Source organism: Aphelocoma coerulescens, chromosome 2 (genome assembly GCF_041296385.1).
Source record: "Aphelocoma coerulescens isolate FSJ_1873_10779 chromosome 2, UR_Acoe_1.0, whole genome shotgun sequence".
Taxonomy (NCBI): domain Eukaryota; kingdom Metazoa; phylum Chordata; class Aves; order Passeriformes; family Corvidae; genus Aphelocoma; species Aphelocoma coerulescens.
The window spans coordinates 5,539,118-5,566,308 of record NC_091015.1 but is presented as its reverse complement, the minus strand read 5'-3'; the positions used below and the strand labels follow the sequence as shown (position 1 = coordinate 5,566,308).

Genomic DNA, 27,191 nt, shown 5'->3' with positions numbered 1-27,191 from the left:
TCTTTTGCTGAAAGATGCCTGGGGAGAAAAGGCAGAACAAGAAAGTGCATGGGGTTCTTCTTGAAACATTATGGGGGATCTTCTGAGAAGATTGTGATTCCCGCATCACCTGCCCTTTGGGTGAGGAACTGCCTTCTGCAGGTGTGCTTTGAGCCTGGCTCTCAGCAGCTGTGATTGCTTCACCCTTCATCACTTGTTTCACTCTTCAGCAGCTGCCCCACTCGGGCCATCATAGAGGTGGAGGAGGTTGATCAGCAGTTTCATTCTCCAGTTTTAATTCAGCATGAAGAAGAGTGGATCTCTCAGTGTTCACCAGAGCTCCCAGGATATAGCTAGAATAGTAGGTTATGTTTTCCTGGGGTTGTTGTGTTAAAGACAGTGAATCCTGTACTAAAGTATTTATATTGAAATACTTGAACTGTGACGTGATGCCCATGGAAAATGAGTACAAGCAGCATGGGCTGACACTTTCCTACAGCCTTATCTTTGTTCCCAAAGAAAGATATAAATGTGGAGGGATTCCCATCTGTGCTGCTGCCTTGCCTGGGGCAGGTGTGTTCACCTGCTTGTTGGTGTGGAAGCAGATGGTCCTGCACCCTCCAAAAAGTTATCAAAATCTTTGTTTGCTCTTCTCAGATGGCTGCAATGCCTTACCAAAGTTCAGGGAAATTGGCTGAAGAGCACTGGGATCTATGTGATCAAACCTAGTGGCAAGATTAGTGGCTTTATTGCTCAACTGGCTGCTGTCACTGTGAAGCTTTTCACATTGCCTTGGAACTTTATTTTCTTTAGTGAAGAATGGAATTTACTGGTAGCATGTCTTCCATTTCTGTCCCTGCTGATTAGCAGGAGTGTACAGTAATGTCACATAAAGTACCTTTTTATTAGAGAGGTGTGAGTAGTTTGCATGCCTGTGTCCCCAGGTAAATCTGAGCAGGGGGAGGCAGTGAGAAGACGTGTTCAGGGTTGTAGTTTGCTCATCTCTCTATAGCTGCCGCTCCTCTGTGTGTGTGTTCCTGCAGGCACTTCTCCCATCTTCCAGCTCAAGCACGTGGACCAAAACAAGTGATTATTGCATCTTGCTGATGAAGCTCTTGAGGCAAAAGGAGAGGGTTTAACTGTAGCTTAAAATGTTCATGTTACAGGTTATGGAGGAGCGTTCAAAAGATTTGGGTTGGAAGGGACCTTTAAAGATCCTTTCGTTCCAGCCCCCCTGCCATGGGCAGGGACACCTTCCATTGACCAGGTTGCTCCAAACCCCATCCAAACTGGTCTTGAAGACCTTCAGGGATGGGGCATCCCCATTTTCTCTGGACAACCTGTTCCAGTGCCTCACCACCCACCCAGGAAAGAATTTCTTCCTAATCTAAACTTATCCTCTTTCAGTTTAAGGCATTTCTCCTTGTCCTATCACTACAGGCCTTGGTAAGAAGTCACCTTCCACCTTTCTGGTAAACCTCCTTTGTATATTGAAAGGCTGCAGTAAGATCTCCCTGGAGCCTTCTCTTGGATTCTTTTTGTATTTCCAGAGATAAATCCCTCTAAATACTTGTGGTGTCTCTGAAAGTGCCCAGAAAAGGGCACACACATCTCCTTATTCTCCTACATCAGCATCTAATTAGCAGCATCAGAGATGGTGCTAGTGGAGATCGCCACCTATCCAAGGTCAGGAAATTGGGAGTACTGTGCTGAATCTTAGAATATTATTTTATGCTTTTTTACGTAATATTGGAGCCTGGTCACCATGGGAACGGGCATCTAAACAGAAAGTCGAACTGGAAGGGAATGTACCCAGTTTCTGGGGTGGAGCTGTTGAGCTCATGCCATCCAGAAAGTTTAGATGTGGATGGAGGGGTAGTTCTTCCTTCACTCCTTGTGTGCACCACGGTCCAAAGTGTTTTAGTCTTCCTGTGGTGTGAGAAAACCGGGAAGGCAAAGATCTGTCCCAGAGCACACAGTTATTTTATTGCTTCCCACCTGAGAAACAGGCAGGATTTCAATTTCCTGGGACAATCTGCTCAAAACCATTTTTATTTCAAAGTGGGATCTGGATGCTGGTGAATGCATGTAATCAAAATGAAAGCTAATAGGTGACTTTATTTCCCCCCATGTCCCTTTACATAAAATCTCTTCAGCATCTCTTTTATAACTTGTCTTTAGAGAATCACTGCCGTTATCCAGCCGTTTCTTCCGTGCCTTTCATTATTGTAACAGAAACAATCACTGGAAATTGCATGATGGTATTGTGTTGTGCTACATTCCTTCCTCAGGTCGTTTGACAGCAGCTTTTTTCAATAGACTCAAAGGAGTAAGGTACATTTCTGTAAACATGAGACAAGTCCTAGATGTGCTGTAGCCACTTGGGAGAAAATTCCATTGTAAAAGAAGCTCTTAAAATTGCTCATGTGGGATTTGCCATTAAGAGCATAAAGACTGGAGAACTGGACTTCTGATTTGGCTGGCAACTTGCTTCTCATCCTCAAAGAATTTTAGGAATGTCTTTACTTCCTTTCGGAGGGCTTAAGGCTAGTTTGTGATTGCAAGGGCCAGAGAGTTGCTTTTTTCCTGCCTCTCTTCTCTTTCAGGCTAGGTTCTGCTGGCTTGTTAACTCTTGAAATACCAGCGTACACAGGGAAAGAGCTTTTTAAAAGTCAGTGGTTTCTTCTGCAAACCTTGAACGACCTGAAGGTCTAGAGTGCAATGCAAAAGGTGTCCCTTGCACCAAGGAGTTATCAAGTATTTTCACATGTACTGGTGTGGGCTGGATGAAGGAATCTCTGCTTGGGATGTGGTAATGGATGCTTGTCCTTCATCAGTGTAAGACTGGCTATAAATTGTGCTCGTGCTTTTTTGTGCACTGCACTTCCATCATGTTCTTACCCTTTGAGCTGAAATGCACCAGGCTGTCAGACCGTCGGTGATTGCTTATGTGCTGGGGGGAATGCAGGTCAGGCTGGCAGCTAAAATGTGCATGTTTTATTCTCTAGAACATGGAGAAATAGGGGGATTTTGTCATGGTGTATTTTGTACATGAATGGTCTTTGCCCAAAAGGGCTTGATACCCCATCAACACAGTGAATTCTAGAGCTTTGCTGCCACTCAGGGCTCTGTGCAAAGAGCTGGGCAAGCACCCCCTGCATGGTCCTGCAACATTTCTTGTCACTGAAGCCCTTGGTTCCTCTGAAGTAGAAGTTTGGTTTTCTCAGGTGAATAAAGAAGAGACACCAGTTGGCACCTGCCAACAACCATCCATCATCATGCTGGAAGTGAGGTTTGAACTTAGACATCTGTAAGACTTTCTCTCTGCCACTGCCTCCCTTTCAGCTGGCTGGCAAGGAGAAGCTATGATGTAGCAGAAAGGTAATCTTAGAAACCTTTCTAGGTAGAGATCATCTTCTTCCACTGAGAGCATTTTCAAATTAATTCTTCCCTGAGTTTCTCACTTGCTCATGTAATCTGCTGATTAAGTGAGTCATCTCTATGGTGTATTTGAATTCTGGTCAATGATGGAGTTTAAAACAGTGATTTTTGAACCGATTCCATGGTTTAGAGTGGTTGTGGTTTTTTTATTGCCTTTCTTCCTCCTTCCTGCTGAGAAAACTGCTCAACTCCAAGCTTTGATTATTCAAGCAGAAGAGGGTGACAGGAACACAAACAAGCATCATTTAATTCTTGGGGACACGTTTTCCTGATGCTTGACCTTTTGGACTTCCCACATCTTCTTGTCCATTTACATGCATTACAGTTTTTCCAATTACCAGTGAATTAAATTTGGAATTGTGGTATTTGGAAATGTCAAGCAGAATCAATAGAAAAGCACTTGGGGCCCAATCTTAGTAGACTCAGCACATTTGAAAGCATATTTGAAATGTTCCTACTGATAAATCTTGGAGGACCCTGTGTAGATTATGAATTGAGGCGCTGCTGTTCAGGTACCAAAGTTCTCTGTGGCATGCCAGGTGTGCTGTGCTGTGTTGGACACACATCACTCTCTCCCTGGAGAAGACCTTAAAACTCAGGAGCCCTGAAAAGCATTTCTGCTGGTGGCAGTGGCATGGGATGATGAGGACAGTGGGATGGAGCAGATGCACGTGAAAGAGCTGGGAAAGGCATCACCACGTGATTATTGCTGTTCCTTAAACCTCTGCACTCCACAAGGAGATGCTCCCACACCCTCGTTCCTTTGCCTGGAAGGAAATTCATTTTTTAGGCTTGCTTTGAAAGCTTTTCAAAACTTCGCTGTGTGTGGGGAAAATATTTATGAATGTACGTGATTTCACTTCCTCCTCCCATGCTCTTTGGAGACCCCATGCTGGCTCCCGAGGAGAATGGGAAAGAACAAATGATTGTGTTTTAAATGTCATTTCAGAACTTGCTGCATATTTTACTTAGTGATTTGTGGCATCTGGTCAAGACTTGCCCTCTATTTGATTTTCAGAAGTGCAGTTGGAAATACCTTAATCTTGCAATTAAGCTCTAATATTTTCCGTTACAGAGATTGCAAAGTTTGGCTGCTGAGACACCTTCTTGGTAGCTTGTGTGCAGAGTGCTCAGCCCACAAGGGGCCATTTTTCATGCCAAAGAGTAGTCACTGCTGTTACAAGCCAAATAAATGGCCTGCTTAATGCTTTTATAAATGCACACCTCAAATTCAAGGAAAACAAATAAAAGTCTTGATAACTATATGCCTGTTTGGAAACTTGTGGTCTGGGGGAGAAAACACAACTTCTCCATTACGGAATTCCTCTGCGGAGGAAGTAATTTTCTTGGTGTAGCAGGGTAAAGGAAGCCTGGAGGTGTCTTCTAGTGAATTGGGGGGGATGGAAGAGCATCATTTCAGAGATGCTGCCTGAGGTGGCATCGCTGGGGATGGTCACACACAGACAGGCAGCAGCTCAGCAGCTCTGGGAGCTTGGAGGAGCGATCTGCAGCTTCTCGTGCTCCCCTCCACCCCACGCCGTGCGCGGGCAGGCGGGCGGCCGCAGTGCCCTTTTTGGATCTGTGACTTTGTGTTTGTCGGGGCTGGCTTCATTTTGATTTCATTCTCTTGGTGTAGCTGAGGGGTGTGTATCTGTGAAAAAAAACCAAAAAAAACATAACAAAAAGGAAAAAGAAATTAGGCCTTTTTTGTGTGTTATTACTAATCCGGTTTGAGCTCTGCTGTTCAAATTGCCTCGTTTGTGACCCAAAGTGCATTTAAACATGAACTGCAGAAGCACCACGGCATTAAATGCTTTTGATTGATCTCCCTGATGGTTTTATTAAAGAACTAAAATCTTTTTGGGGGAGACAGATACAGTTAGTGATGTGAACAGAGAAATGTAATTACATTTTTGGCTTTGTCCTTAACTGAAATGATACAAAATAGGATTTTTCTAATGGATAACTAAAATGATCTCTTCTTTAAATAAAATATAGAAATGACCCTCTGAGTTCAAGTCAAAAATGCTCTGCTTCCAAAAATTGATTAACTGCTGGCAACGTTTCTGTCCTGCTGCACACCAGGCCAGCCGGTGACCTGGCCAAACCTCCTTGGATCGCTCTGCCTGGCCAGAGGAATGATTTACTAAACCTTTTCCCGAGAGATCCTCCCCTTTGGGCCAAGAGATTAATCTCATCAGCTCTGTGTGCATGTATGTGTGTGTGTACACTCAGTATTTCACTCAACTGAGTATCGCTGTCATCTCACTTGGCTCTGCAGGAATCCGCCTGGTTTTGTGGACTTGTGAGGAGCTGGGATGCTCCATGTCCTTCTCCATGTCCTTTTCCTACCCACCTGTTTGACTTAAAAATACCAGGGAAATTTTTCAGAAGAATTACATCCTTTCCCTGAGCTGTAGTATTAACTCCTAAAATACAGTCCTTATATTTTACAAAACAGGTTTTGCTGTCTGTTTGGGGGAAAATTCTAATAAAGATCGAATTCTTTGGAGTAATTTCCTGGTTATCGTTTACTGACTTAAACCCAAGTTAAAAAAGAGATATATGGGGAGGGGGGGTTGCTACACAGATGTCCGTGGAAGCTGTGAAGTGTGAGTCATGGTGTGAATATAGAAGCCCTGAGTTGTCATCCCTGGTGAGCAGGGAGGATGTATTTCTTAATATTAAAGTTCCTTTTTTAATTTTAAAAGAAAATGACTTAAAGCCTCCTGTCCTTTTGAGAGTGGTTGTCAATGGCATCATTGCAGGTTACCATGGCAATATATGCTGAGATAATGGATTAACAGCCATTGATTGACTCGAAAACTTGGAGCTCTTTTACTGTGGGATAAGCCAAATCTATTGACAGAAAACAAAATTCCAGGTAATATCTTCCCTTGGCATTACACCTTGGCTTTCTCGGTGCTGCCTGCGCCCAGATTTACCTGATCTGGCTTAAGAACCAAAACATTTTGCAATAGTAGATGCTTCTAATTAGCCATCCCTGCATCCAGCTGGTTGGATGGGGCATCTCTGCCTGGGCAAACACTGGCCACTGAGGTCCCCAAAGGTGGGGTGAAGTGTTGGCTTCATAAAAAGGCTCTGCAGAGTCACAGAGGTTTGTTTCTTCTGTTGTTTGAAGACTTTTGTGAAACAGGGGACAAAAGCAACAAGTCTTCAAATCCTCGTGTACAGTTACATGCTTAACCACAGATGTCATCACGAGTTTGATGTTTTGCCTAAAAATGTATTTAGCCCCTATTATTTAAGTACAGCAGGAATGAAATCACCCCGCTTGGGGAATACATGCTGGAGCAAGGCTTAGGAATTGCACATTCGTTTTGTAGAGATGCAACTGGGTGGTCTCTCCAGAGCAACATTTTCCAAACATTCCCAGTTGCAAGCCTTCATCTGGCTTGATTTTGAATTTCTAGCAACAACTATTGGAAATTATTTAATTTGCAGTCCTGCATGTGATTTCTGGGCAGGTGTCTGGGAGAGGGAGAGCTGGGAGGCAGCAGCTCTCTTTCCCTGCTTTTCCCTCCCCACCAGTGCCTCTGAGAGTGCTCCACAAATGCTTAGATTGTGGTCCCCCATTGAAGGGCGTGCCAAAATGCAGCTGTGGGTGTGGAGGCAGCTGGTTTAGCATCCCCTGGAAAGGGGGTGAAGTGGCTCATCCCAGCAGATGCTGCACTGCAAGGTGAGCACCCAGCAGCCCCAGATTTCCCAGCTCTGCTCACCCCTGCCATGGTTTGAGGGAGAGATCTCCGAAAGCAAACCCAAACCTCAAACAAAGGGCCCAACTTCCATAATCACACTTGCAAGAATGCATCTACAGTTGCTTAATTGCTACATGCAATTACCCTCCAAATTAGAGGGCAATTACCCCAATTCAGTGCACAATCTCTGCCGTTTTATATTATAAAATTGCACGTACAAATAGCTATATAGGGACATAACGAAGTGTTTGCAAATAACTTCAGCTGCATACACTGTTTCATATATAAAGCCCGGTGGTTTTGACAGTCAGGCAAACAGCCTGTCTGGTAAATCACTCAGTGTTTATGCAGACTATTTTGACACATCCCATCTTTTCCTATATACTTTCATTTTAGGTTTTCAAAAGGGGACAGGCAGAGATAAAGAACTGAGATTTATAGCAGCCTTCAGCCTTGGGGAAGATATTCCCTATGTATCTAATTATGAGATAGGAGCCCAGCAGCTGCTAACACCTAGACCTGGAGTTGCTACACTGGATCTTGGCTATAATTTAGAAGCTGTTGGATAATGATACAGCCTCAGTGATCTGTCAGGGACTCCAAATTAGGAGAGCAGGGTTTACTTTCAGATCAGCAGCAAGGTCCCATGTCTCAGCAAGCTGAAGTCCTTCAGTTCACGAGGATCTTTTTTTAATGAGCTCCCTCTGTGCCTTGCAACTCCCAAGTAGAGGCGAGAGGTCTTTCCCTGTCGCAAGGTGCTTCGACTGCTCTTCCCATCATTATGTGCCTCAGATGGGTGCTGGGGGTCTTGCTTGGCAAAAACCTAGAGATGCTTCAGTCATTTGGAGCACAAAATTGACCCAGGGGAATCAGCGTAATGACAGTTCCTCAGGACTGAGGTCAAAAAGTTGATTTCCACCCCAAAAGTGGGTGATGGTGGGTAGCCTCCCTCTGTCTTCCTGATGTATGGGAGTTATTTGGGCTTGGTATTTTGTGTAAAGGTATTCCTGTGTGGCTTTTGTTCGAGCCACACTGTGTCATCCCCGAAGTGCTGGGTGGATGCAGTGGGATGCCAGAAACCCATCTGCTCCTGCAAAGCCTGATTCTTCCTTAGACTTTGATTTCAAACAGGACTTCAGGCTTTATTGCTTAAACAAGTATTCATGGATTGTGGTATTAAAACGCTGATTGTTTTTGTCTGGCTGCTGACACGAGGCTCTTTTCCATGGAGAGAGCTGGGGCTGACAGTGGGATGCAGTGCTGGGGATGCTGTGCTCCTGCCCCATGTCCATGCTCCTGCCCCACATCCATGCTTCTGCTTTGCAACTTTTTTCCCCAAATTTTGCATTTTGGCTGGTGGAATAGGCTTAGGCAGGAGAGGAATGGGAGTCAAATGAATGAGATCAGGTTCCAACAGCAATCTTCAAACACTTGCTTAGCAAAGGTTTTATATCTCATTGCACCCAAGTCTCATTGATTGTCTGCCAAAAACCAGGCAGTTCTCTGGGGTTTTTATTTTCCATCCTGCATGAGCAGGATATTACCAGGCAGTGCCACCAAATGAAGGAGTTCAGGAGCTTTCCTATGTACCAAGGCTGCTATGAGGCAGATGACTAGAGCATTGTGAGGAGGGGGAGAGCAGGACTGTGGGGACACAGCCCCTTTAGTCTGTCTCAGGCTGTGGTTTGTAACTGCACTGAAAGACTTTTGTTTCAGGAAAGGCTCTTTCAGCCAAAATTAATGGTGTCCCTCCTGTCAGATCCTCAAGTTTGGTGCAACACTTCTCTTGAACCAGGTTGTACTGCTGGGGGCACAGGGGAGCCCAGTCAAGTCCTTGTTGCGCTGATGCATCAGCTGAGCGAAAAGAGACAAGCTCTTCCTGCACATATTTTGGGGAATACCCTCTGATTCTTCTTGCAACTTGAAATGAGAAGCAGGACATGGTTATCCATGCCTTTGTCACTTGCCAGAATAGTTTGTGCTGGCAGGGACCTTTACAGGGCATTTAGTCCAACTCCCCTGCAGCAAGCAGGGACACCTTCAACTACATCAAGTTGCTCAGAGCTCTGTCCAACCTGACCATAAATGTTTCCAGAGATGAGGTATCTACCACCTCCCTGGGCAACCTGTCCCAGTGTTTTATCACCCTCATTGAGAAAAGTATTTCTTCCTTATATCAAATCTAAATATTTTTTTAGTTTAAAACCATTACTCAATGTCCAGCTCAGTGTGTTTTACAGACGTACAGTGGCCTTGGGAGTATCCATTGCCCAGGGTGGGAGGAGGAGGCAGGAAAAACTACATGGCTCCCTGGGGATGCAGGAGCAAAGCTCAGATTTCCTTCTCTTAGTCACCACCTTTCTCCCTCAAAGGGAAAAGCCCCTGTTTTGACTCCCCCTCCCTCTGTTCAGTGAGGGTTTTACCAAAGAGAGTGCGGAACAGGCAGTTAGCTGCAAACTTTGGTCTCTGCGTGATCCATTACAGAGCAAGGTGTGAGTGTTTCTTGATGAGCTAAAGCAGCAGGTAAATTAATACCCAGGCCTGGAGACGTGCCCCTTCCTGCTGAGACCATCTTGGGTACAAACAGAAGGGTTTCTTGCAGTCGTGAGCACCCAGCGGGGTGAGGATCCTACCAAATGGCTTTTAAAGAGATCTGAAAGCAGATAACAAACACACAGGTTTTTAAAGTGTCTTCTTAATGCAAGCATCCTTAGGAGCTGTTATAAAGAAAGCATATATCTATTTAGTCATCCAAAACTTTATGCACGCTTTTATTCAAATCATCTAAACTTTGACAGCGGGGGGAAAACCGGGAAAGGCCTTTTTCCTGGCACGGTTGCTGTTTGCAGAGTTGGGTTTGCGTGTTTGCAAGCAGCTCTTAGTCTTCAGCTGAAACTTGTTCCAGAAAAGACAACTGTCTTGGGGGAAGGGAGCCTGGGCTCAACACAGGATTTAGCAGCCTCGGTTTGCTGGTCCCATATCCAATACAGCTCCTGCTTCACATCTTTTCAATGTTCCCTTTCCAAAGCACAGTGGAAATATCGAATCTCACCGCAGCTCTGTGCATTGTGTTGACCGTCGTTGCAGGCGGAGAAAACACAGCCTACACAATATTGCTTGGGGTTGCACATGATGGTGGCTGAGCTAGGATTAGATTTTGGGGCTGCTTTCCAGCGAAATGGTTCATTAAACCTCCCAGCTTTCTGGGAGGTGGAGTTGGGGAGGGAGAGAAAATTTCTGTCTTGGTCAAAAGTGATATTCAGTTTGGGATGATGAAAATGATATTACTGAGTGTATCTGCAGGAGTCGTGCAGAAGGTGATAAGTGAGGATTAGGTGTCAGGTACCAGCTGGTAGCTGTTTTACAATGGTAGACTTGTTACAATGAAGGTGCATTTTACAATGAGGGTGGTGAAACTCTGGCCCAGGTTGTCCACTGAGGTGGTGGCTGTAGAAGTATTCAAGGTCAGGTTGGACTCTGAGCAACCTGGTCTAGTTGAAGATGTCCCTGCTCATTGTAGGGATATTGGACTAGATGACCTTTAAAGATCCTTTCCATCCCAAACCATTCTATGATTCTGTGAAGTTAAGATATTTATTCTTTCCTTTGTAAGTAAAAAAGATATCGCCCTCCACCCCCACACACAAGAAAAAGCTCTTTTACTTTCCTGCTGATTTAACCAGTATTTAGCAAAAATGCTTAATCTGCCCTAAAAATATACGGTGTAAGTATCAAGAGAACATATATCAAGGCTTTAACAAGGAGTGTCAATATTGACATTGTTCTGTGTTGAGGGATATTGGTAGGTTGTTTTCATTATTGTAAGCAACTTGTCAGAGGAAAACTCTGATGGAGCTTTGCAAGCGCTGATAAAACCTGCAGGTGCTATTGAAATTGAGCTCTCGTTCATGTGTGCTTTGAATATAATTTCCAGTTTCAGAAGTCAGCTTTATGACATTCTCATACCCCTACTCCCTTGCAGTCTCCCACAATGCAGATCAAGCAGTCTTCCTAAAAAGAGTTATGAAGGGTTGAACACCTCTTCAGCCTGCAAAGACATCTTAGTGTGATGAGTTTGCTCCGTGCCATAAAAATGACCCAGTGCTGAGTCCAGGTGTTGGGATTGGGAGCAGGTTAGACACATCATCCCTAGCTTATTCAGAACTGTGGTTTTCCATCTAGAAACCTAGTTCTAGCCTTCACAGAGGTCTGGCTATTCTGGGAGCACAGCACTTTTGTTTTACCATCCTGTGGGACCTATTTGTGTTTTCTACCCAGTTGTCAACATATTTTATTGAGATACCTACGTTTTCCATGATTGCAATCCATCAAAATAATGGCCAGGCCTGACCTTGCCTTAGGTTGGGTAATCCCAAAGAGAGATGGCTGCAGGGCATTTCAGGATTTACAGAATCATCAGCTTCATGGTACAGGGCACATGGTACCTTTTGTGTTTGTCTGCTTACAAGATGTGTGTTTGTTTCATTCTTCATTTTGTTTTAAAGTAATCCTCAAAATGCCACAAAGCAGAGTATTTCCAGATGAAGAGAAGATTTCTAAGGTTTAGGACAAAGGAGGTCACCTGCAGATATCAGTGTTCCCTTACTTGACTCTGGTTTTAATGGATGTGTCTGCAATTGTATTTCAGTTCTGCCATATGGTGGCTATGGGGGAATTGTTTCCCCGGGGACAGTAGGAGCTTCACAGTCCTTTGGTATAAGGTTCTAAAGCAGGAAAGACCCTCAGGATATGGAGACTCCTTTGTTTTTGGTGGCCAAGCATCTTTTGGGCTGGCCAGTCTTGTTTGGGGAACAGAGTTTGTTGCTGAACGGCTTGTTTGAATGGAGAGGCACGGGGAGCCGTGTCAACTGCAGCTAAAAACATGGCATTTGTCATATTGATGCCTTTTCCTGGTCTTAAAATCAAGAGTCAGACACGATTAGAAGTGGAAAAGGGATTTTACCTTGGTTTTTATTTTAAGGATCCTTAGGTGCACACATCCAGGTCATATGCACCGAAATGCACCCCACCGAGTCTCTCCCCTCCAACATTGGGTATAACATTATAGGTGTTACTAATTAGCAGATCTATCAAAGATTCCCCAATGAGAGGCTCGAGTGAGCCCCCCTCCCCAAGGAACCTTCCCCTGGATGGTTCTATCTTGGTTTACAGAATGTGTTCTGGAGAGGGCCTTGGGCTCTGGGGCACACTGATCCCTGGCTATGAAGCTTCTAAAATGTTTAGTCTCTCAGCTTGACAAACAAGTCCAAGAATGTAGGGAAAAAGCACTAGGAATACAGAAGTTGTAAAAAAGGTATAACAGGGGTATAAAAGAAAAGGCAAAAATCTTCATGGCATCAATATGGAGACTTGCCCAAATAAGTCTGAACCAGGCTCTAAGTGAGGAATGGCCACTGGTCGGGCCCTCCTCTGCAGGATGAATATTATCTGTTCTCAGTTACATCTTACCCATGGAAGAAACTGTATTTTTAGGTGATGTTTCCCAGAGTAGTGGTGGAGAGGGAGAGTAACTCCACTGCATGACATCCCAGCAAGCACCAAGTAGCACCCTGGGAGGTTGTCTTTCCTAATCAAGGTTTCTGTGGTTAGACATTACTGGGTATGTGCTGCCTTGTGCATCCCCTTTTTTAGGGTCCTAAGGCTGAAGCATTGTGCAGAGGAGATCTGGAAAGTTCTCAGCTGGCCTCTTGACTTCACCATGAGCTCTTGTGTGACCTTAGGCAAACCTGACCTCTCCATCCCCCACCTCAACCCAGAGCAGAGGAATAATCTGTGCTGAAGCTCACACTGCTGAGCTGCTCAGCTCCCAGGGAATCAAATGTATGCATCACCTAAAACACAGCCATGTGGAGATATGCTTCCCAAGATTTATTCCTGATTTCACTTGAATGTTCTTGGGGTTTGATTTCTTTTTCAGGACCGGGCCATGGGGAGGCTGAGACAAGGGAGTGCATCTACTACAATGCCAACTGGGAGCTGGAGAAGACCAACCAGAGCGGCGTGGAGCGCTGTGAGGGGGAGAAGGACAAGCGGCTCCACTGTTACGCCTCCTGGAGAAACAACTCGGGCTCCATCGAGCTGGTGAAGAAAGGCTGCTGGTTAGATGACTTCAACTGCTATGACAGGTAATAGCCCAACTGGTTTGTCTAAATAGAGGTTTAATCAATCCTCTAAGTGCAAAGGCTTGTGATTTTTTGCATAGAGGAAAAGAAGGCAAGTCCAAGTTAATTGGCAAAATCATCCCCTGTAATTACTTCTGTTGCTAATGCAGCTCTCAGAATTGTCACTTACCTGCTTTGACTTTCTAAATAGAAGCTGGAAAAGGCACTTTTAGGGGTTTTGTGTTGTGTTTTGTTTTGGTTTTTTTCATACCTAGCAAAGCTTTGATAATTCAAGCATTCATTGAAAAACCTGTCCTGTACCATCAAATGAAGAGCAATATGTTCCTCCAGGAGCATTTGGCGAAAGAAGTGAAAACTTGGAATCATTTGGAGCTGTCTAGAAAAGCACAGCTATCAGGGGGTGGTTAGGGGTTGAGATATTCTGGCGTTTGTGATGTGGCAAAAAGTTCCACCGTTCTTTGGCTGAGTGAAGAGAAGGGCCAGGAGAAAGAGTGGGGCAGCAAAAGCAATATGAGTTTGTGTGGCACTGCCTGTAGAGAGCTGAAAAGAAGCGAGGTTTTGTAGTACGAAGGCTCCAGCCTCATTAAATAGCTGGGAAAATTAACTAGTCTTTTCTCACTTCCCTTGATGCAATTCTACAGGGGGGAAAAGAATTACAGCTAAAGAAAACAGCCCTATGAAGTTCCGCAGTTGAAAAGGACAATGTTCAGTAGCTCTAAGCTCAGGGGTTTTGTTAAAAAAAACCCAAACCAACGATCAACAAACCAAGCCAAGCCCAGCCCTTTCAATAAGGATTAGCAACATAAAATTCAAGGATTTGCCTCGATATAACACCGATGTAGGTTGATCTCACCTTTGTGCAATTCTCAGCTGTGCATGTTTGTAGCTTCTCCTTCCGAAAGTTTTAGGAGCACCAGGTGCTAAGCTGGGGGGTTAAACTGGGACAAGATTTGTCCAATGGCTGCAGCGTTTTCTCCCTTTGGTGCTGTACACTTCCCCTGCTTTTGTGCCTGTTGTCTTGGCTTATCTCAACTGTGAGTTGTTCCTCATCTTTGTTCTATTTTTAGCTCCAGGGTTACTTTCCTACCACACCTACTCCCTTGCCAATTGAATAGCCAGGCTCTATATATAGTTAAATTTTTATTCTTTCCCAATAGATCAATCCTCCTTGGCCCATTAGTCATCTTAATGCTGATTCTTCTGAGAACAGAAGGTCACTGTAGTTTCCTACTTCCAAGCAGAAGTGTTTACTGTAAACAGATTTCTCCTTTCAGTGCCTGCTCTCATATCCAGTGACACTTGTATTGTCACTGAGTGTCTCTGCAGGGATGTAGTGGTTCTTAAACTTTGCTATAATGTGTTGCTCTGTTACAATGGTAAAAAGTTTCCAGGGCTCCTCACCAGTCTTTTGCAGCCATAGAATTGAGCATTCAGTATGCCACAGCCTGACTTTTCAAAGCCACAAATTCCAGGGCAAAGCTAAAACACCTTCTGAGAATTAAAAAGCAGTACAAATATCAAAAGCAACATTTGAAATAAAGGTTAGCTTTAATTATATAAAGGAATAAAGCCTCTTTAAATGCAGTCCTTTTCATTTTTTCTCTTCCCTTGAGTGGCCTTGGCAGACTTTCATGCAGGCAGTGTTGCATACCAAGGTGGCAAAAAAGGCTAAAACGCTGATTTTTCGATCAGTGGTGCTGTGCTGATGCCCTTTGTGTCTCTGGCACCTTTGGATGCCGAGTTTCTGGGAGCAGCCTTGGCAAATACACCTGTGTTCTGTCTCCCTGATGCAGGGCATGGTCCTGCTCTGTTGACTGCTGCTGCTGCTCTTGGAGCACAGGCAGCACACGCTGGGATGTGACAAGTGCTGCCTCCTTTGTCGCTGCAATGTGGAAAAATTTCGGAGTGCAAGGGTTGGGACACTGAGAGTGACGGCTCCTTACTCTCTATTCTTTATCTTGAGGAAACAAGAACGTGGCACATGTACATTTAAGGTTATAGGAAAAAGGTAGTGTTTAAAAATCGACTTGTGTGCGCTCGTTTATTTACACAGCCCTGCTGGAGAGGTCATGTTCACATTCCCCTGCAGAGCACGTGAACCGCTCCGAAACGTGCCCTCAGTGCCACAGAAAAATGTGTCATTCTCTCCCACTGTCTCATTTGTAATATTTGCTAAGTGTAACATGTCATACATACCTGGATGGCTTCACTCAGAGGCAGGGATAATGAATTGCAGATGTGGAGCAGGCTGTTTTCACTCATTAGCTTGATTTCTTAACCAACAGATTTAGCAAAGGATGTGTTTTCTATTGAAGGCTCCAACACTGATGCTGTTAAATCCAAAGGGCTTGTTATCTGATTTCACAAAAAAGCATCTGGAAACATTGCTTAACTTGTTGAAACATCTTTGTTCATTTGAATAAGTCAAATGGCCACTTTTTTGCTTTGAAGTTTAAAAAAATGAGAGCCTGAAAAACAAACCAAGTGCTTCCCAGCTGAGACCTTGGAGGAGACAGTTTTGCTATAGCCAGTTTTTTCTCTCAAAGGGAATAAAGCACTGAAAACTGCCCAGTGCTAAGATTGAAGATAGCCCTTTCAATTCTTCTCGTGGCAGTTTGTCAGTGATGCCACAGAAAGGGAGGCTTGGCTTGGGTTCAGAAATGAGTAATAATGTCAAACGCATATGATTGTTTTGCTACTTCCTCCAAGTGGTTGAGGGAAGGAAGTTATGCATATAATTTAGCTGGGCTTCAGGAAATAGTTTGATACAGTTCTCTGTGGAGAGCAGCTCTGCAAGCCTAATAACTAAAGCAGAGTGTAGCATAGCAAAAGGTGGCAGGCAAGGGAAGCAACATTTAAGAAACAGAAAGAAATGACAGCTAGAGTACTGCAAAAATCACTGCACATCTCTTTTGGCATTGATCTGTGGGGAGAGGGAGGATGTGTGGAAGTGGAGTTGGTCTGATCCATGGAAGTCCCCTAAGGCCTTGCACAATGTGGAAGGAAATCTCAGTGCTGGGAAGGCTGTAGCAGTACCTGGATAAGAGGCTAAGGCAGAAAATGAGAGCTGCAACCTGATTTTCTTAAAGGTTTTTTGTGCAGAAATAAGCTTTTTATGGAGGACATGGCACTTGAAAATTAAACTTAAAAACTCCAGAAACAAAATGAGAATCACAGGACCCTAGAGTGGTTAGGGTTGGAAGGGACTTTCAAAGATCATCTAGTTCCACCCCCCTGCCATGGGAAGGGATACATTCCACAGGACCAAGGACGATCCAAGTCCTATCCAACCTAACCTTGGAACACTTCCAGGGATGGGTCATCCACAGCTTCACTGGGCAACCTGTGCCAGCGCCTCACCACCCTCACAGTAAAGAATTTGTATCTAATATCCAACCTACACCTGCCCTCTTTCAGTTTAAAGCCATTACCTTGAACTATCACTACATGCCCTCAGACCTGCAGCCTCCTCCTGCTGCAGCAGGGCTGTTGCTGCTGCTGTCTGGTGCCCTTCAAGTGCTCAGAGCTGGTGATGCTGAAGGCTGTGGGAGCAGCATTAGCTCAGCCCTCATCATGTGTGCTTTATGGCACAATCTTTAATTGCATGATCAAATGCTTCTGTGCCCTGGCAGCATTCATATGGGCTGTGGGAAAGTCACTGTTCAGGGACTGAGGCGTCTCTCTGTCGTTTTTCTCCTTCTCATTCCGTTAGCAGCGGCGGCTGTTATTTATTACTCACCATCTAATGCCCTCAGTACATATGGAAGCATTTGTTTCCTTTACAGTCTTTTCAAGGGTCCTTGCTATCCACTGGGGTATTTGAGTGCCAAGTTGTTTTCTGTAAGTGGAGACTGCTGATCTGTGTGGCACAGCTGCAGGAGAAGGTGTGTGGAGAAGACAGTTTGGGGCAGATCAGCTCCCAAGGACAAGAGGCAGGAGTTGGCTGACGTTGTTTTTCTCTCTTTTTCATTCCGTGTCTGTCCCTCCCTGGCACAGGCAGGAGTGTGTAGCCACAGAAGAAAACCCTCAGGTGTTTTTCTGCTGCTGCGAGGGCAACTATTGCAATGAGAAATTTACCCATTTGCCCGAAGTCACCGGCCCAGAAGGTGAGTGACTGGGAGGACGGGGAGTTGGGGTCTCTTCCCCTAGACCCAGTGTCCAGTGACTTTCACAGAAACATAGAACGTCCTGAGTTGGGAAGGACTCACAAGGATCATCGAGTCCAACCCCTGGCCCTGCACAGGAAACCCCCAAGATTCACACCATGTGCCTGGAAGTGTTGTCCAAATGCTCCTTGAGCTCTGAGCTTGGTGCTGTGGCCACTTCCCTGGGGAGCCTGTTCCAGTGCCTGACCACCCTCTGGGTGAAGAACCTTTTCCAAGTATTGGTCCTAAACCTCCTCCGATTCAGCTTCATGCCAACATTGAGTTGTTGGATGTTTTGGTTACAAAGTCAGAAATCCTTTTGCTACAGTTCTTTAAGAATAGTTTTTTAAGGCTGTTTCACTCTGTGGCTAAAGCAATGGATACCATCAGTAAGAATTAGGTTTTCTTTATGGTGGACAGTTCACCGTGAGATGTTACAAAAAAAAATCCCACACGAGGAAAAGAGGGCAGAGTGATTTATACAGCATGGATTGAGCCTCAAATTCTTAAAAGGGTGTTTGACGCCTTCCTCATTAATTTCATAGGTCACAAGTCTCCAGATACCTTCTGGGATTTTTGCATTTGATTCTATTTTGTTGGTCTGGGGATTGAAAGGGAAAGGGTGTGTGTCAGCTTTCAGAGCCTGTGGATATGCATCAAGGAAGAAAAGTAATAGCAGGACCTTCTTCAGAGGCTAATAGAAAAATGATGATTCTTTTAGGTGTATACTTTTTAAAGTATCATTCAATAAAAACTATTAAAGCAGGTAAATCTTTTCCTCAGGTTGGTTTCCACCACTTTGAACTACCTGCATTTACTGAGATGTTCCAACAGACCTTTATCAGATTTTCCTGGGCTTTCCTGATAGGTTTTTAGTTGTTTACATGGGTTATATTATCTCCTGTTATTAACGTACCCGTAGCAACCTAGTAGCAAATATTCTTTCTCTCACAGGTTTTTGTTTAATTTGGCAAGTCTTGCTATTTTTTCCTTCCCTGTCTCCAACATAGCAACATGGCTCCATTTAGTATTCCCATTGTTTGTGTCTCAACTGCACTGATGTAATTTGGAACAAGAACTACTGTGGGAATAGTGCATTTGATTGTGGCTCCGGCAGCATTTTACTAAAAACTGACAACTTGTCAATCACTGTGAAAGGTAAAGCAACGCTGCAAGGGATTTTATGCTCTCTTAATACATTTGGAAGGGTTAAGAGGAGGAAATGTTCTGCTTTTATGTATCCCAGCAAGAAATACCTATCTTAAATAAAGGTCAGATGGAGGCTCAGCTTGCAAAGTGTGGTTTGGGCAATTGTAACTCCATTACTAACAGTACTTCTACGGAGAGGAGAAAACCACGGAGCCTTGTGAATACTGTTGGGCGGGATGGGACATGCCAGCCAGCATTGTCAGCTTTGGAATGGAGGGACAGATGGGGTTTGGTTGCATCTGGATGTGCAGCTGACAGTGCTGCTGCATTCCTGAAGGCCCTTTTCCCTCGCTTACCCTGCTCTTTCCTCACAGTCATCTACGAGCCGCCGCCGCCAACGCCCTCTCTGCTCAACATCCTGGTGTACTCCCTGCTGCCCATCGCGGTGCTGTCCATGGCCATCCTGCTGGCCTTCTGGATGTACCGGCACCGGAAGCCTCCCTACGGCCACGTGGACATCATTGAGGTGAGGGAGTCACTCCCCTTTGTCTGGGCCTTGCAAAAGGCACGGAGGCTGCTCAGTGTATGTTCACATCCACTTTTGCTTCGCTCTTTTCAGGTGGCCTAAATTTTCTTCTCTGGTTTTGGAAGTTGGTGGCACAGTTGGACTCCATGGAAGTGTTAGACTGATGGGTTTAGGTGGGGTTATCACCATGTCTGAGATACCTGGGGGAGGGAATTAGACAACCCTGCTTGGTGGCTGCCCTTCCTCCCAAACTCTCAAATCCATTGCCTGATTTCAGCCAACTTTGTAGAGCATTAGAGATCCTGAGAGATGATAAAGTTCCTGCCAGTTTTATGGGAGGAGGTAAGATGTTTTTCCTGATGAAGCTCAGGTTTTATGAGCCCTCACAGAATGGATGCAGGAGGCATTGGGGTGACCTAATTGCAGCCTTCCAGTACCTGAAGGGAGCCCTCAAGAAAGATGGACAGGCACTTTTTACAAGAGCATGTAAAGAGCATTCCCATAGGACAAGTGGGAACGGATTAAAATTGAAAGAGAATGGGTTTAGATTAGACAGTAGGAAAAAATTCTTCCCTGTGAGGGTGGTGAGGCCCTGGCACAGGTTGCTCAGGGAAACTCTGACTGCCCCATCCCTGGAGGTGTTCAAATCCAGGCTAGATGGGGCTCTGAGCAACCTGGTCTAGTGGGAGGTGTCCCTGTCCATGGTAGGGGGGTTGGAACTGGATAATCTTTAAGGTTCCCTTCCAACCCAAACCATTCTGTGATCCTACCATCTAAAGCAGATAGGACAGAGCTCCAACCCCACGCATCCTGTGGGGTTAAGTTGTTCTCCTGGACAAATGCAGAGTTTAAACAGATATGATCTGTAGGATGCTGACAGAGTTGTTCACTGCCCATGGCTGGGGTGACGTGGAACATACTAATGTAGTGAAGAGCAGTGGGAGGTTTTAGATGTAGTTTGCTGTCTGGTCACAAAGATCACAAGGTTCCCACTTTTGGCAGGAGGTAGCCTTGAGGACATCAGTGCTTTACAGCCCAAAATAACTTTTGTTTTGAAAACACAGGAGAATTCAGGTTTTGCCCAGAGCATGGTAGGCAGTAGTGTCACGAAGTGACACTTGGAGGTGTAGACTGCTATATGTCTTCTATATCAATACCCTACAGAGCAAGCAAGAGAGGGAATTTCAGGCTGTTCTTGCTGCAAACAGTACATCTAAATAATCTGTATAAAATAAAATGTCACTTCTTCACACTTCTTTCCCTACAAGCAGTCTCTCCATTCCTCCCCTCCCTTTATTTTACAGTCCAGCTTCAGCTGGTGACAGTGGTTTTTTTCTCCTGTGCAGGACCCTGGCCCGCCACCCCCTTCTCCCCTGGTTGGCCTAAAGCCCCTGCAGCTCTTGGAGATCAAGGCCAGGGGACGCTTTGGCTGCGTGTGGAAGGCTCAGCTGATGAACGACTACGTAGCAGTGAAAATCTTCCCTATTCAGGTGAGAGGGACACTGCATTAGGTTCTTACTTGCCAGAGGCTTCCTCACAGTGCTGAGATGCTCTAAGTGCCTATGGAGATTATGGTTTTTAAGACCATAACAAAGAAGCATTTGGGCTCTTCTGCTGGGGGAAGAAGTTCAAGGACCCTTCCTTCCTACACTTCTCCGTGCATTATCTCATTACCAAATGCTTCCAAATGCAGTACTTGTTGCAAGAAGGGCAAAACCCAGCACATTCTGAAATCTACAGGGTATTTTAACTTTCCTGCAAATGCCTGTGTTGTTTAAATCCAGCAAGGCAGGGTGCAGCTGCGGTGTCCAGAGTGCACACAAAGGGCCAGAGCCCCAGATTTCTGTGTCCTGCCTGGGTGGGTTGTAAATCTGGATCCAAACCTAGTGAGCAGTTTACAGCCTCCAAAAGGCAGAACTCCAGTGCTGTGCAAGCTAATTGCAGTGCAGCATTTCTGTCAGCTCCTGTCTTCTGCTCTAGGAAACCTTTGAACACTCATGGCTTGATTCTCTAGGAATTGCAGATGAAAAGAGTAAAGCAATCAAAAGTCAAGTGAAAGAAAAATGACTAAAACATCTTTGTGCTTCTCCACTGTCTCCTTCATTACTTTTCCACCTCGTGTTTGTTGTCATAGCGTTGCTAAAGGAGATCTGCACATCTTCAGTCCAAGCCAGCTGTGACCTACTAGTAAATATTCAATAGAGCCTAGATTAGATTTTGCAATTGCAACAATTACAGCTACAAGGCTGATCTGGGTGCTGCATGCACAGGCTTTACTCTTGCAAGTATCCTTAGGAGATCTTGACAAATCTTATTTCTCAGTAAGGTTGAGTTTGGCTTCCTCTCCACTCCCCACACATGTCCTTTAGGAATAGCTGAGGATAATTTTGGAGAGGGCAGACTAAGGACAGCAATTTCCAGTCTTTCTTCTTTAGGGAAAACGGGCTCATTTTGAAGGGATACATCACATCCTAACACTGGAGCATGATTTTAAGAGTAGTGTGAGCTGCTCTGACTGAACTGAAGGAGCTGTTTGCTTTAAAGGGAAGTGTGATCTTTGATGGTGCATTTCTCCCTGCTTCAGGATAAGCAATCTTGGCAGAGTGAGAGGGAGATTTTCAACACTCCTGGCATGAAGCATGAAAACCTTTTGCAATTTATCGCAGCAGAGAAAAGGGGGACAAACCTGGAGACAGAGCTCTGGCTGATCACAGCTTTCCATGACAAGGTAATGTATCATTGCATGTACATTTTGGGAAGGCAGAGAGGGAGCTGGTTGTGATAAAGCAGGATTATAATCCCTGTAATCTATCCAGTCCGTTCCTGGTGGGCCATGACTCTGTGGCAGCAAAGTGCTCCTGCTCCCCTGCTTCAAAGGCCCTTCCTTTAGCTTTCAAGGCTTTCCTACACAAACAAGGATTAATAAAGGTGAGACTTGGGAAAAGAGAGAGGCACAAAAGGCCACAGCTCATGTCTATGGTGGTCAACATCTCTTATGTGCGTAGATGAGCATCACGGGAGGCAGATTTCGCAGATCCAACTTGCCCCTTGCAGATGGGCTCCATGTCTGCTTTTGAGGCCTGGGGCACATCTCCTGTTCCATGGATTGCTTTAGTTACAAAGCATGACTAACTCTGAAAACAAATGGGCAAATGTGGGGTTGAGCCAGCAGTGTTATCCCCCTGTTAAATCCAAGGTCTGATGAGTCAATCATTGCCACAACCAGCTGATACCATGCATCATCTTCTTGCATGGAAGGCTTTCCCCTTGCTTAGGTTAGATGAATTGCTCTGGTTAAAGATGATTTTTCCCTTCCTTACCTGCCTCCCCTTCCCTGGCAGATAAGTAGACATCAGGAGGTCTGTGCTGTCAAGGGCTAAAAACTCATGGATGCTTCTGATTTTTATTTCTTCTTTTTACTTTCACTAGAGATTTTTTCCCCCCTGTTAAATCAAGGCTCAGATTTCTCAAGCACTCTCTAAACCATTCTCCAAACTGATGAGTTGGCACATCTATCACGTATAGGGGTCTATGACTAAGAACTGACAGTGTCCTGTTCTGCAGGGTTCTCTGACAGATTACCTGAAGGGCAACATTATCAGCTGGAATGAGCTCTGCCATGTTGCAGAAACAATGGCCCGTGGCTTGTCCTACCTTCATGAAGATGTCCCCTGGTGCAAAGGTGAAGGACACAAACCTGCCATAGCACACAGGTAAAGCCTCTTTTGTCGACACCATCTTTGAAATGATGCTGTTGAATGGACGAGGTTGTGCTTTTAGGAAGTAAAGGCCTTTTAACCCAGCAAACCCCATGCTAAGACAAGAATTTTTTTCAACCACGTATAAAACGGTGAAGGGCAAGTAAGTGTCTTGCCTGTGGAATAGCACAGTTGGTAGTGGTTGATGGCAAATGTCCGAAGGGTAGAGGCTTCTCTCTTCCATCAACTCTTCCCTCGTGGTGGGAAGGGAATACTGGTCACTGCAGAACTGCTCTTTGAAAGGACTTTGCTTGATAATACCAACACATTATAATCCATGTATTTCTATGGCCATACCAGGAGTTGGACCCTGTTTTTCCATCTTTTAGACTGATAACTCCACTGCGTGTCTTCCCACAGAGCTTTTGAGCTGTAAAAAACGTTTAAAAAAAGGTAAAAAGTGGAGAAACTGTGGAAACGCAGAAAATGGCTGCTAGTTATTTTTCCCTGTAGTTTTTTAAGGCCCAAATCATGCCAGGGTTCTTATGAGAGACACCACAACAGACACCATCCTACCTCTGAGACCTCCTAGCACACGTTTCAACGCACATGGGTGGCAGCACAGTGGGGACAGCAGGAAAGCAGTGGGTTAAACCATCCTCATGATTTAGCCCTTCTCTAAAGTCCCACACTGCTTGCCCTAGACTAAAGCATCTCTTCTGAGTGGTTTGCTCGTGGCAGGGCAGGATGGAGGAGATTTCCAGAAGGGATTTACAGGCCGTAATCCGTGGCCATACTCCCGCGCCACTCACTGCATTTCATCCAGGAGGAACTTAAACCCCACGTCCAGCTGCAGCAATTTGTACCCTCTCTGGCAGGCCTGGCTTCATGGATGGCAAGATAATCCCTGTTTTTGCAAGGGTATCCCTGCCCCCAAAACACCCCACCTCCCCAAACCTGAAAGTTTTGAAGAGCTGGGGGCTGTTGAAAGAACCTGCAGCTGCCTTTGTGCTGCTCCTGGAGCTGACCCCTGTGTCCCTGACATTTGTCCCTGTAGAATAAAGGCAGTGGTTTATAGATGAAAATTCCTGAGGGTGGGGAACAGAAGAAGGCTATAGAAAGGCTTTAAAGCAACAGATCGTGCTCATTAGTGTCCCTGTCCATTTAGCAAGTGATAAAAGCTGGAGAATGCAGCATTTGTGTGAATTTAGCACATACCTAGTGGAGGAGGGATTTCAGGACACAAGGGATTTTCCTCGGATTACCCCACTCCTTTTAATTTTATTTTTGAGAGAAAACACTAAATGCATTTTAAATCTGGGGAGGGGGGCGTGGGGGGTGTTTTTGAATGGCTTCCCACAGTGCACATGGATGGAGATGCTGGGGTTGCCAGGTGGAACTCCCCAGTCACTGCTGGGCAGGGGTTCAGCCAACTCCTCTCTGGCCCCCGGCACTACAAGGAGGATTACTGTTATGGAATCACTTGGTGCAAAAGTGCCCCCACGTGGAAGCTGAAAATAAAATCTCTGGTGTCTCAATCGAATTAACTCACCCGTTACTCATAGTCTGTTTGCTCTGTATTCCCTAGTTTGAAGTGCTAGATGGAACAAAAACATTTCTTCTTTTCATGCCACTTTTCTTTGTCAGTGACCATTTTAGGATGGTGCTTATGACGTTATGGGAATTCTCCTTGGCATATCTTAGATTAATTAGGTCCTTCTCCCTGGCCTGGACACGTTTGCATTGCAGCTCAGACTTGCCAGTTCAAGGTGGTTTGTGGAAGGAAGGAAGGAAGCAAAGTGTGAAAAAAATGGGGGAATGTATGGAAATAGGGGGGAAAAATGGAATTGCAAAGGGAAATCCCTGCATTGTGTATCAAGATGTAGGAGTTAACTGTTGCATGCCCAAAGGGCACTGCAGGTGAGCAACAGCAGCACATGCCCCTTCAGTAATGCTGGTTTACATCTTGTTTCACCTTGGAACCACACCGTTCAGGCAGATTGTCTGATAATTTCTGTGTGGTCCTCATCGAGCCACTGCTTTGCAAAAATCTCTTGCACAATCTGTACCACCCTGAGGGCATAATCCCCTAATGCTGAGTGAGCAAAGGCGTTTATCCATGTCGTTAGATGATGGCTGTTTCCTAAGCCTGTGGGGAAACTGCTGTAGCATGGGAGCAGGCAGTCTCTGAGATGACAGGTAGTGGTAAATGCAGTTTTTCTGTGTAGTGAAAGGGTACCAATGTTTGGGAAGCTCTGCAAAGCTGTACTGTGGTCCTAGAGGTGATGGAGGCTGGTTTCTGCTGGGGTTCACTGGCTGCACGATGCCCTCCAACTTCACACCCACTTACCCCATCTTAATCCTCAAGCCAGAAATGCCCATCATGCTGTGCTTAGCTTAGAAAGGATAAATCCTCTCTTCTGATATTTTAAGCTCAGAATCAGGGGCTGGGTGGCACAGGATGATTTTTGTTTGCAGTGCTTTGGGCTGATATTGTGGCATCCGAGGCTGCAGAGAGCAGCCCCTTCTCTATGGTCCAGCAGTTTCTCTCTTCCCAAAGAATTTTGACAGGTCTCTCTAGTGCAGAACAATCGTATCTGCCCTCATTAATTATTGTGTGCAGGCCTGCAATGTCCTGCAATCAGCAGGGTCACTGAGAGAATTGATGATAGGGAAATTATAATGCTGAGCATACAGGACAATTGCCATCTGCTGTCTAAGGTCTGTAATTTAATTAGATTGCCAAACATTCCTTTTCAGATGAAAATGCAGGAAGACCAGGGAACAGGGCTTGACTGGTTAGGCATCTTAGTGTGATCTTCCTCCAACCCCCACCCTTCCCAGCCCCTGCAGATTTACCTGAGCTGCCCTGAAATGATCCCTCTGCAGCACAGGCCTGACACAAATATCCCCTTCAAGCACAGACCCACCATCTCTACTGCAGATTCTTACAACTGCCTGTCAGCTGCCTGCTCGATCCTGACAGCGTGTCTGAGTGTGGCCTCACCCCCTTCCCTGCTTGCTTTCCAGCCCTCTGAATTCTCCAGGGAAGATCAATCCAGCAATTACAACAGAAGGCTAATAGATGACTATGGCAAAAGTCTGTTAAAGCATGTAATCAGGCTGGAGAGAGTCTCACCAGAATCTGCTGATTTCCAAAAAGACCTAATTCTGTAGATAAGAGCAAACATCCTTACTAGGATAAAGAGTAATCTACTCCCTTAACCTGCCTTGGCTTTGTTGTTGGGAATGAGAAGGGCCCAGATGTGGGGGTCCAGAGCTGGTACTTGGAGCAAGAAATGGCACCTTATATACAGCTTATTCTAATCAAAAGAGCCCCTTCAGATCGGAATTATTTTATTTTATTAATTGTATTAACTTATTTTTTTAATTTTATTAATTCACTGTAGAGTTTGGCTGACTCTGTGCTGGTGAGCTCAGTGCTGCTTGGTTGTGTTTTAGGGACAAGGACAGTGAGGAGAAGCCAAGTTTGTCAGCACTGACCAAGTTGGGAAGCAGGGGAAGGAAGAAAGGAGCTGATTTACTGGGAGCTGCTAAGCCTATAGACATACAATGTGCTGCAATGTGATTTAGACACATGACATGATAAACCCTTACTTCTTGGCTTGTCCACAGGGACTTCAAGAGTAAAAATGTCTTGCTGAAGAACGACTTGACGGCTGTGCTAGCTGATTTTGGACTGGCTGTGCGGTTTGAACCTGGAAAACCTCCAGGGGACACTCATGGACAGGTAATCATTACCTTCAACTTTTTAAAAAGTTGGCCTTGCCCTAACTCCTCTGGAGTGGGGGCTAATTTGTATAGATGCATTTAATTCTCTTGGGAAAATAGATTTTTTCCATAAAAACTTGTGCTCAGATGTAAATTCTGGGAGCTGCTTTAATCTGTGTGAGTGGGGAGGATGCTCAAACCCTTCTGACTCGTGTGCAGGTGAGGTCCCCCCAGCCCTGGGGTCAGGTGGCTTCCTCCTTCAGACACAGGGCTCATTGACTCTTTATTGTTTTGGTAATAAATATCCATAGAATCATAGAATCACAGAATACCATATTGGGAAGGACCTCAAGGATCATCTGGTTCAACATTTCTTGAGCAAAGCAAGGCAAGACAGCCCAGCTGAATCTTAGAAGTGTTTAGTTTTGGAGTCCGCTGCACAGACCACTTCTCTAGGCCCTAACACAAATATTAAAGCTCCTAGATATTAATACTAATACCACAATACAAATATTAATAATCCTAAAATTATTGATTTAATTTTAAGAATTCAGCCAGGCTGGCTGCTTGGGTGACCTTTGGCACAGCTGGCTGTGCACTGTGTAAACAATATACTGCAATTTTACAGGTTCTTAATTTTGTGCCTTTGTGTTGCAGCA

General features: G+C 45.1%; 1 protein-coding gene across 2 annotated transcripts in view; it reads left to right on the top strand.

Annotated features, from left to right (window-relative positions):
• ACVR2B (activin A receptor type 2B) overlaps positions 1–27,191 on the top strand; it is a 67,688-nt gene that overhangs the window by 25,991 nt on the left and 14,506 nt on the right. For both annotated transcript variants that reach the window (XM_069006339.1, XM_069006340.1), the window contains exons 2-8: positions 13,078–13,285; positions 17,279–17,388; positions 18,951–19,102; positions 20,449–20,592; positions 21,687–21,830; positions 22,667–22,815; positions 26,437–26,551. In XM_069006339.1, coding sequence (XP_068862440.1) covers positions 13,078–13,285; positions 17,279–17,388; positions 18,951–19,102; positions 20,449–20,592; positions 21,687–21,830; positions 22,667–22,815; positions 26,437–26,551 — 1,022 coding nt within the window. The remainder of the gene's footprint in view (positions 1–13,077; positions 13,286–17,278; positions 17,389–18,950; positions 19,103–20,448; positions 20,593–21,686; positions 21,831–22,666; positions 22,816–26,436; positions 26,552–27,191) is intronic.